At 36.8% G+C, this 11,486-nt stretch overlaps 1 protein-coding gene across 2 annotated transcripts; it reads right to left on the minus strand.

Moving 5' to 3' along the window:
• Positions 1–3,179: 3,179 nt before the first annotated feature.
• Positions 3,180–7,430, minus strand: LOC139119050 (uncharacterized). 2 transcript variants are annotated; one of them, XM_070682666.1, is made up of 2 exons: positions 7,243–7,430; positions 3,180–5,167 (listed from the first exon to the last, which is right to left on the minus strand). In XM_070682666.1, exon 2 carries the CDS (start codon positions 5,034–5,036, stop codon positions 3,477–3,479), a length of 1,560 nt encoding a protein of 519 aa, XP_070538767.1. In that variant the 5' UTR covers positions 5,037–5,167; positions 7,243–7,430; the 3' UTR covers positions 3,180–3,476. The 2 variants fall into 2 exon arrangements, with proteins under 2 accessions (XP_070538767.1, XP_070538768.1); XM_070682667.1 differs by having other exon boundaries at positions 7,247–7,371.
• Positions 7,431–11,486: the final 4,056 nt, after the last annotated feature.

The raw sequence follows: 11,486 nt of genomic DNA on the forward strand, positions 1-11,486 counted from the left end.
GTTAACCTGACTATTCAAAGTTAGCCTGGACGTCCTCGAAGTAATATTGCACATTTCAATATAGTACGGTTTCAAAATATGAAAGATAATGCCGAAATGCTCCTGGGGTGGTGTTAAACACATGGATTTCTTCGACCCACTATAATATTGATCGTGGAGGCTATACTACTGCTATGTTTTGATGGTTGTTTTCGATATCATTCTCAATGCAAACTATGGACTCTGCCTACAGTTTTGTCAAAAATGTTTACAGGCTTTTCGCAAGAATACATCGTACTACCGGGACTGACTAGTCCTCTTGCTAAGTCACTTCGAAAAGGATGTCATTGCATCATAGACGCTAGTAAAAGAGTATGACAATACAAAGTTTTCATCTTTTTCACGTCGATATAACTCTAAGCGTACATATGGTTTGCTTATATCGCAATTGTTCTCGTATGCACAGCAAATGTTTGACCAGTTTACACCTCTGCGCGTCACTAAATGATTGACAATTGTTTGAATCATGGAACGACTGTCTCCTGAGGACCATTCCCTTTGTTCAGAAAGCGATTTTTCCCCTAATCGTCGTAGTCTTAAAAACTTTGTGAAACTTTGTGGATATCTGTATGACCTAGGTGTTTATGAAACAGTCTATGTTCATGGCATGCCAATAATTTTTGTTTAGAGAATCGTTTAGGCGGATTTCCACGAAGCGGTCTACCTTGCTGTTGCCAGTTGTCACTCAAGTGCCATTATGAATTTTCAATCAGTTGGCGGCATTTTATACCCCGCGCACTGGTTAATTAATTAATCACCAGTTCCAGAAAACGGCGATTGCAGAGGGCGGTTCAGTGGAACACCTTCATCGGGCCCCGCAAGACTATGATGGCGCGCCGGTGTGGCATAGTTGTGTTTTGGAGATGCGGCCCTGAGCGAGGGGAACGTCGACCGCCGGCGCACCACAGTGAGAGCTTGTGTACTTGTGAGCTGTTACGTACTGTAAATAGTACAAGTACCAATGAGAAGAACGGGACGTCTAGTTAACTGTGGAGGTAGAAAGCCGCGTTAACTAAGCCGCCCATGGGATGATATTGAAGACTACAAGATGAAAGTTATCGCTGAAATACTCCAAATATCTTGGCCGACATCCGAGCATGATGGTCGCATACCCTGGAATTATGCTGTAACGTATTCATCGATTGAAGAACCACGTATACGTGAACCATGACGTTTTGAATTATTGAATTTTGCATGTTTGCTTTTTTCTATGGGTGTCCCTTTCTGTTTTCCTTTTCCTGCGGGTCTCTTCTTTTTCCGTGTACTTTCTTCTTCTTTTGAGTAGATGATGCCAACTTTAGCGCTATCACGGGCTACTTTTCAATTCTCATTTTCTCCCTATTTTCACAGGGAAACCGGGCGTAGTTTCGCAGTGGTAGTAGTGTTCTGCTTTTCCTCTTTGATAATGCTTTATCGTGTTTTTGTGTATGTAGTGTTAATTTTTCAAGATTATTTAATTGTCAAGATTATTTAATTTTGTTGTAAAATCAGCACTTCTTTTATTTTGTGCAAATTATTACGTGTTTTCAAATAAGTATGTGTCTAAGACTTTTTTCCAAGTCGTTGCAAACTTTAAAACATGGCATGTCTTTCTACATATTTCCTCAGTCGCTTCAAAGGATTACTTACAATGTACAATTTAATACAATTATTGTCTTAATTTTTAATTAAATATTTATTCATTTTTAAACTTCTTTATTTAAGCTTTATTTCAATCGAGAAAGACAGGCGACAGTTTTATCACACAATCTTTACCTGTTCCTGTATTTGTTAATACTTCCCATATATTTTAGATGAATGCTATTTTTATGAAAAGTTGCATGAATAAAGTTGATCATACGGACAAAAAGGTCTCTGTGTATTATTCATACGCGTTTACGAAATTCAACGTTTTTAAAAAGAAAATTGACAGTACATATTTATACTTTAACACTACATAGTTTTGAAACTTTTTGCACCGTTGACCCTCTCCTATCGTAAAGTTCACTGTAGCCTTGAAAAATCATTTGATTTTGATACAGAAATGCCGTACTTTTGAAATACCAGACACTAACTTATTCCAGACACAAAGTTGTATTGACCGATTTTTGCGTGTAGGAGATATCGAAAAGTCAAACTGACATTGTTTCATGACGATGCCGTGATATCCAAGTTGTATACACAGTCAGCTATTTGCAGTTCTCCTATCATTTCATTGTTTCTGTCATCTTTTTCAACAGTAAATTGGAATATTGAGAACTTATTGTTACTTAAAAGCGTGAGGTTATCGAATTTGACCCTGTTCCAAAACAAGTTTACAGAATGTGACCTTCCTTCAATTCATCCTTCCTATCTCCACTCATAATAAATGAAAGTTTCCTTACTTCAATCCCTAACAGAATGCCACATCGTTAATAGCTATTCTAAAACGAGTTCAAGTGAGTCACCTTATCTTCACTTGTGTAAATCGGTGAGATATGAAATAGAAGTGGTATGATTTTACTACAGTGGAAATGTCACATTGTTTAATGAATGAAGCATGTTCCTATATATATATATATATATATATATATATATATATATATATATATATATATATATATATATATATATATATATATATATATATATATATATATATATATATATATATATATATATATATATATATATATATATATATATATATATATATATATATATATATATATATATATATATATATATATATATATATATATATATATATATATATATAGTCACGTCGATGCGCCACACAGCGGAATGAAACGAGAATCTTCACATGTAAACTCATCGTCCGCTCGCACGGTTACTTCCCACTAATTATCTGACTTCGGGGAGCATCCAGCTGCCCGGACAAGAGACCTTGGCGAGCGAAGATGATGTAAACTGTTTACTGGTATTTCTAAGTTTCGGGATAATGATAAGTGATAAATCGTTCATTACCCAACATCACTAGTTTGCTTGCGTATATCGAGCATTCCCGCCATTTCTATCACAGCAAACACTCGACGTCTTCACATTTACAAAAGCAAGTCGATACGGTTTAGTCTCTGATCAGCAGGTAACGAATTAGCTTATGACATGATTAGATTTCAAAGGGAATTTTTCAAATGAGAATAGTAACAAGTCACAACATGTTTCGGCTGTATTTTTTAATGGAAATGCGAAAATGTGCCTATTTAAATAATTGAGGACATAGTGAAGTGAAAACTGTAAGAAATTAATATAATGTTTTACAACTTATAATATCCGACTTAAAGCTCTCGGGAAAGGCGTATCGTTAATTTTTGCAAGCATGTAAAAGGCAATAAATATGTTTTTCGTGTACCCCACAATGGCTTGGTATACCGCGTAAAATGGAGAATTGTTGTTTTATCACTTCACTGTTCTTTAAAGCCATTTCCTCAAATTGTCGTCTATTATTCTACTGGTTTTTAGTTCGGAATTTCGTATGCCGTGCTCACGGAGGCAATGTTAAAACCTTTCTTATCGATGGTGACGATTTTCAAGATATGTCTACCAGGCAGAACGTTAAAGGCCACCTCGTGAACCACAGTAATTAAAAACTTGTGTAGACAGTCAATCGTTGTCAAGTACTCGTCATCCAGAAACACTTTGGCGCACCCACATTTCATTCTCTCACATGTGATCGTCGTGATGGCGATAGTACTCTTGAGGTCTCTGTAAGGAGTGATATTAATCTGGAACTCTATCATGGCATCGGGTTGCGCTGTGCGCCACAGTTGTTTCATATCACTGCGGTAGTCCCTTTTCATGAGGATAAACTTTTTCCATCCGACCTTTTGTCTTGGCTCAAGAGTCCTCTCAGGCGGTCGGTGTTCCGATCCCATCAGAGTCCAACACTGTGGATGAGTTACGGCCGTAGTGTTGAAGAGAACAGGCGGGAGATATTTCTGATGCAGTTCTTCGTTGTCCCAATTTTTAGAAGCGGGTCTCCCGCCTTTTAAGACCATTTGCTTGATAGAGGAAGTTTCTGCTATGTCTTTCTCTAAAATTTCTATCGTTTCTACTAACGCGTTTTTGATCAACTCAGCCAGGAACACAGCGACCATGTCATGAGAATTCGGGCCAGGGTGACTTTCATCGATAGTACTACGGAGGTAGTCGGCTCTGAATTCTTTGATTTGTTGACATACGGCGTCCGGCATGCTGATCGACGGGACGTCGTAGTACTCGCTGAGAAGTACGCTGCCGTATCGCTCACTATTAACACAAGTGTGACGACTTATCTGTCGGCCAGCGATAAAGTTAGTGTAAATCAACTGTGGTTCATTGGGTAAGTCCGCCAGAATCATTCTCGTCAACCTTTCCTGTCCTAAGTACCCATCTGGATATCCAGCATCATTGTGAGCAAATTCCCAAAGAAGTAGGTCCATTACACGCACATTGCAGTGTGTTTCATAACAATAGCCATAGTAGTAACTGTTCGTTGCACCAATGGCACCGTTTTCTACAGTCACTTGCGAGCCTAGCATTTTTTTCATATAATATTTTAACGTTGTGGCATATATTCCTGGAGTACCATTAACCCCTGCACCAACAGATATGGAACCACCTACAACACTCATAGCGAATGTTCTGTTTGTCACGAGTACTTCCTTGAATTTTTGTATTAATCTGTCGACCGACGTTTTGTGCTTCAAGGCTAACGTCATCATATCCTCACTTATTTCAAGTTCGTCTTTCCTTTCTTCAAGTAATTTCTTGACATTCTTGAGCCTTACCTTGACATCGGTCAATCTCTCCTTTAGTGTCCTCCGAACCCCGGCTTCGCTAACCTCGAATTGAACAGCGTTTGGTGACGTTGTGTCGTCTGCGAGGTCAGAGCGCGCGCTGTCCAGTTCTTTCGGCAAAGGGACGCCTTGAAATGCGTACTCTTGTTGGGGTGGGATAACATTTTTGTAAACGGTATAAATGAGGACCATGCCCATAGCGCCAAGTATATAGGGGATCCCCGCTCGTTTACCATCCATCTTGGTTCAATGCTGCTTCACATACAGATCGATGAGTTTCGGCTTCAAATTCGTGATGATATAGGCCTAAGTTTAAGTTCGAAGAACTTTTCAAGTTCGATGTATATCGTCCGGTAACGCTTGGGTTTTGTCTGGAAAATAAAAAGTAAAACATTAATGTTTTACTTGTTTGCAAACGTTACTCTGGCTGTCTGAACAGATGTTCTTATACGATAAAACACTTCGTATCATTGAATTTTGATTCAATATAGATCAAACATTTATTAGCTCAATAATTACACTGGCAGATTTAAAATGGACGACAGGGAGCGTGACTGATTACTCAAGAAGTAAAAAGGAAAAAGTCAAATTCGAATCTGAACAGCAAGGTAATTCTGACAGAGAGATGGTGTCAACGTAAATGACATGTGACTCAACAATTTGGGAATGAGGTGACCCTCTCTCATCTGACAGTCTATTTTACGGCGAGTCTACTCAAAAGCGTTTTTGGAGACACTGACAAAAACAGTTATCACAACTCAGTTCACTCAAAATGGAAACATGAAAATGTTATTTATACAGACAGAGTCAAAGTCTGGAACTCTTTGCCTCCTCATAAAAAATATTGATGGAGATTTCAAAAGGATTTTATAAGTGATATGTTAATAAATATTCTTTTATCAAGTTCATCCTTTTCTTACAACATGTCACGCCTTTTTCAGATTCCCAAGTAGATTTATTTTGTTGTACTCTTAACTTCGTTAAATTGTTTAATTCGAATTAATTTGGGAAATATACTGTATATCATTTGATACGCTTAAATGTAACTGAACACGTATACTTTTTTAACACTATATGTTTTGTGAGTTGATCAATCAATTTTATTGCCGCACATGGATAATTTCTGAACAATATTTGATCTTTCTGACCGAGGGATTGATAAAAAAGAATATTACTGCGTAGCTTTAAAAAAAATAAAAATAAATATTTCAGAAATGCTAGATTTTTGTCTTTTAAATTATAATGTTTAAATCAAGTTACTTAAAATCTCGTTGTTAAGGGGACTGAGAACTCGCAATTACTAATTTATAGTTTTTAAAAAAAAATTAATGCCATAGAGTGGATATAGAAATATTTTTTTTAGTGACAGATGTTCATGATGATTTATCTATGTGTCAGAGACGAAACCATCATCTGTGATCTCATGTATGGGCCTTGGATTACAACGTGTTTGTTTTATTTGTTTTACTCAATATGTTTGTTAAATGGATATCTTTATCCCTTCAGTTCGTCCAATCACAGATTGCGAATGAATTTCATTTGGAAAAGACGAATTCGCCATGGCAACAATGCAATGCATACGTTAAAACAAGAAAAGAAACTACAGCTGTTGCCATTGGTTAAAATAGGACAACAATATTGAATTGTCGATCAGAAAAAAAATTTGTGATATTCACAGCTGTGATACTTCGTCAATATTTTACTTCCGGATATAATGACGTTTGCCTACCAACTAAGCAAGAGGCTGCAAGCATCAATGTTTTTTACTGGAAAAGTTTTGATGTTGACATATCACAATATGAGGATGCAGAATTTTGCAAAGAATCACCACACAATTTTGACAACTATTCGACAGCTCTGTTCCAATACCTCCTTCGCTGCGTTTCTCCTGCAATACTCCAGCTTATGTAGTAACAATGGACATGCAAGACAACAATGAAGTTGACGTTGATGATAACTAAAGCTGGAAGGAATTACAAAATGGAAACAATCTTGCAATTCCTCATCAGTATATAAATTTCAGCCGATAATTCCTGTCATCTGTATTGGAATCATGTACACATACATTTATATCATCGTGATTTTTAAATGTCAAGGGCAGATAAGACAGCATCGAAATAATCCGCCAACGACCCATTCCAGTTGATGTGTGCCACTACACATGTCATTAAGACTGTCCCAAGTCTGTGGGTATAAATGTGTCAAAATAAATTAAAAAGAAGGAATAGACTTAAGTGGACTACAGTTTGATGATTAGGTTATATCGCAAATTTAAGCAATATATACTCTGGCAGACTGTCCGTAGATAATAGGGTTAACACGATGGTCAGCCAGTAACTACTGCGTACGCCCGAGAAAAGCCACGTGGCTAGTTGGTCGGCCTTTATAAAATTGACTAAATAACTCAATAAAATTACCATATATTTAAATATCAAAATCTACTTACCTACCGTTTTAAAGCCCTCAGCCGATTCTTATTCTATTGTACCTTACGAAATGTTTCAGAAATTATAGCCTTCATCACCGCAACAGAAATTCTCATTTCCAGCTTTCCGAACGCCTATCCTTCTCGATGTTTTCTGTTAATATTGAATAATGTTACATGTTTCAAGGACCATACCAGCTGTAGTATATGATATGTTTATCAAAACCTATCCAAACTTTGTGTTATATTTATTTTAAGATGCCACCTGTTCTCCACTGTAATAAGTAACTCTTTGACCTTTATCAGTGAGAGCATAAAAGTCATGAAATGAACATAATATAACACTTGAAATTAACAGACACAGAAATCCGAGTGCTTTCGTGATTTAAGATAAATAGCCATTCAAGAGTATTTGACTGGCAACTTTTAAGAATGTGTTTGCAATGCTAAGTAGACTAGACTGAGTCTTTATACTGTCAATTATGTGAAGGAAAGAGAAATAACAGACATTGAGCTGAGAACACAGCCGAAATCAGCTTGTCCTCTTAAGTTGGACTTGATTATTCGATTGATATTTCTTCTTATTCCGTTATTATTTTGCCGATGTACGTAATTCTGCACACACGAGATCCATGGTATGAAGACCTCGATTATACATGATTGAGCCAAAGGTAGTTAGTTTGTCGATCGAGTATATAACATCATCTCTAGCAGATGGACAAGGTCAAATATTTTTGTTATGATAGCATTTAACATCACAAAAATTATGTTAACCATTTGTAAATCGTGTCAATCATTTGTTGCACATGACAAATACTGTTCAACCTTGTTTGTTCTGTTGGATAATCGCGTCACAGTGTCGCAGTTTGAGGGTAGATACTGTAGGACTATACATAACTGCTGTCGCTGTACGTAATGTGTATCACACTGACTCCATGAAGTAAAGTAAAACTTAAGTTACCACGAGGCAACAGTTGATAAATGGAAGATTAAATGCAACATATTGGTTTGAATAACAAAATGTTAGCAAAACTCATCACAAAAAAGGGGTCTATGGTATAAAGCTTCAATGAAATACGGATAGTTTTCAATCGGATTCGAACCCACAATGAAAATACGTTAGCATGAACTCACGTGTCATATTATGACATTATTTTTGTAAGTGCAAGTGTCATGTATTTTAAATTCATATTCACTTTATAAGGGTTTGTCACAAATGTTTTCAGAAATATTCGAAGAGACAAAAGGGAAACTATTAGTTGTGCTTTGGATGAAATGTTTGTATTTTATAGCTATCATCTTTGGAAGATGTATAAATGACAGGTCTGTTCATTGGAGTTGGCATAGGGAAGCCTACTGTGAATCAAAGGAACGCCTTGGAGCACAGTGTTTGTCTAACCATAGACCCTCGAGAAAGTTTTTCTCGAGAGTCTATGGTTCAACACGTTGTGATACATGAGGTGGTGAGTTTAATGTTATAGTAAAGATTTAATACTGACTGTGTCATTTTGCTAGTGATGTTGTTTTGCATTATTGTAATAGAAAATGTGGAACTAGTATGACCACTTGATGTAGTTTGCCTTTATTTATGTTTTTGAGTGTGTTCTATGATTTGAAGTTATATTCATGTAACAGAATTACCCCTGTAGAAATCTGTGAAAAGAGAAAAAACGGAAAATGATATTATCAGAGTGCATTCTCACTGTGTTAATCAAAGTAAGACATGTCCATGCCGTGTGCCAATAAAACATTATGAGCATAATGATAAAGAATGAAAAATGTGCATGGTAAAAGCAAACTTTAATGAACACCTGTATACATTTGCTACTTTTGCTTCTATACCATCTATCTTATGCATTCTTAAGTTGATACATGACTTACTTATACAAGATCATTTAATATAGAAGTAAGCTAATTATGATAAGCCACCTTCAAACTTGAAGCATGGCTTAATCTACATATAAATCTACATATAAACTGTGCACACAAAAAAATCAGATTAAATTCAGCTGATTCATGTTTCATCTATATGGAAATTTATGGAATGCATTTGAATATGCAAATCAGTTGATAATTACAATATCGGACACGCTCATCAAAATGACAGAAGTAGTAGATCTGAATATGCTCTGTATTAAAGGTCTACTAAAATCACTAGTGCATTCACGTTGATATACAGACTATTTACAGCCCTGATTTATCGTGTCTTGTAGTCATATCTAGTCAATTAAAATTTGGATCACGCATTTTGAAAAGCAAACCACATATAATCGGTCATTAAATGGAAAGAAAACTAAAAATTATTGAGAAAAAGTTTCATGCCCGTAAACCCGTTTGTATCAGTTAAAAATGCGTAAACCGTAGGAAATGTGTCACGAGGTCAACGGTTTAGAACAACCACATTTGTAAACAAACCAGGTCAACTGTCACGGCGGTCTCGCACCAAGCTGGATAAGGCAACAGTTTACATTGGCTTATCGATTGTAAATCACTTAAAGATCAACAAAATACGCGTCAATTCATCTAAACTCTTTCAAATTTCTGCATCATGCACGTTGTGGGCAAAGAAAACCTCAACCAGGGGCACCATATCATGCAATGCCGCGATTTAGCTCCAAGCATCATTGTACATTCAAAGTTTACAATCGCGATAAAGCCCAAACATATGTGCCCGAGCGTACGTGACCAATTGCCCTCCTTACTTCGGGCAAATGGTCTCCTTCCTCGAGAGTAAATAGTCCCATGTTTTTGGCTATGTTTTCATTACATGCCTCTCTTTTATAACTGTCCCTCCAAATATTTGGTTTATATGCAAATGACAATTATATGCTTTATTTCCATTCTAGACAAAACCTGTTGAGAAAATAGAATGATTATATATATATTTCAATCACCGTTACGCAGTTTATTGATTTGTTATTTATTTTTTGCATAATTTTGTAAAAACAGTATTTCCGGTAAAACAAGAAATTTTGTCACTTTTAAATCACAAAGTTGCCATGGTGAAATAGTTCCTGTTCACTTACAGTCAAGCGATGACTATGCGGCCCAAGACGTCATCAATGTGTTACCAGTGAATCCTACGGAGAGCGCGACGTTCGATATACGAGGCTTGTAATAAAACTAACATCGTGATGATGAATAGGCTGCAAGCTTTAATAAGCAAGATGAATGAGAAAGTTTTTATACAGGTCGAAAACAAAACCATTGCTTGGGATAGAAATGGAAAACGAAGTTTGTAAATTTTCTACAAAATACAAAAGCGAGATAACATTTAACGTAAAGCTCGTTGGACGATAAGTGTAAAAAGATGGCGGGCTGATTGACCTTTAGTGCCATGTGTTAAATCAAAGAGGAACATACACAGAGTGGTAACGGGTATTGTTTAAGGCGTTAAGCGGTTACGTAACCCATCCATGTTCGCCTCGCCTCAGGTTGCTCTCGCCTCTCTTTTCCGAAGAGTGCCGACCATGCATCCTTCGGTAATTTTCGGATTTTCGCCAATTGTTAAGCGAAAGTATGTTCGGCAAAGTTTGTGTTGTTGTTGTCGTGTGGTGCTGAGCAGAATTGACGTGCTGGCGAAAACGGGAGTGTTTTGAGCTTCAGGAAAGTGAGTTTTACCGTTTTAAAAATTCCTCTCATATTTTTATGAATATATAATGAGTGCGTTTGAACCAAATTTGGAAGTCTTTTATCGATACTGTCTGGTTTTACTCAATGGTTTACGGTCAGTCATACCGTCTTTTACACGTGCGTCAAGGAAGGACATCTTTATGAAACTGCTGGCGTGTTATGTTTTGATTGGCGTGAAGCAGTGTTTCTGGCCTGAGAGCTCACAAAGTAACTATGGTTGCTACGCGACTGGCAGTACGATGCCATCTCGTCGTATTTTTCGCATAATCTCGTGTAATTATCAACCACAAACAAAGCCTCCAAAAAGTTTAACACCTTTGAAGCTCATTTTAATATGAAAAGCCAATAGTCTACCGAGACGACCATGGAACAAAAGGCATGCAAGCGTTGCCACTCTGTGTGTTTCTCTGTAGTTAAATCTGCCTGGGTAATGACACTTAAATTAACATCCCTTGCTAAGACTCGTTAGAATGTACATTCTGTCATTTTATTTCTTGCTCTACTTGTTGCCATTCAAGACATTAATGGCTATGACAGAGAGGTAACTTTTAAATAAGCGTAAAAACACTAATATTGTTAGTTGTAGTCTCATATCAGTTGCAATGCGAATCGCTGGCGCTATCATTCTTCCG

This window comes from Ptychodera flava, chromosome 19 (genome assembly GCF_041260155.1).
Source record: "Ptychodera flava strain L36383 chromosome 19, AS_Pfla_20210202, whole genome shotgun sequence".
NCBI lineage: Eukaryota > Metazoa > Hemichordata > Enteropneusta > Ptychoderidae > Ptychodera > Ptychodera flava.

Excerpts from the sequence above, each read along its gene's own strand:
- LOC139119050 (XM_070682666.1), bottom strand. The coding sequence starts at position 5,036 with ATGGATGGTAAACGAGCGGGGATCCCCTATATACTTGGCGCTATGGGC.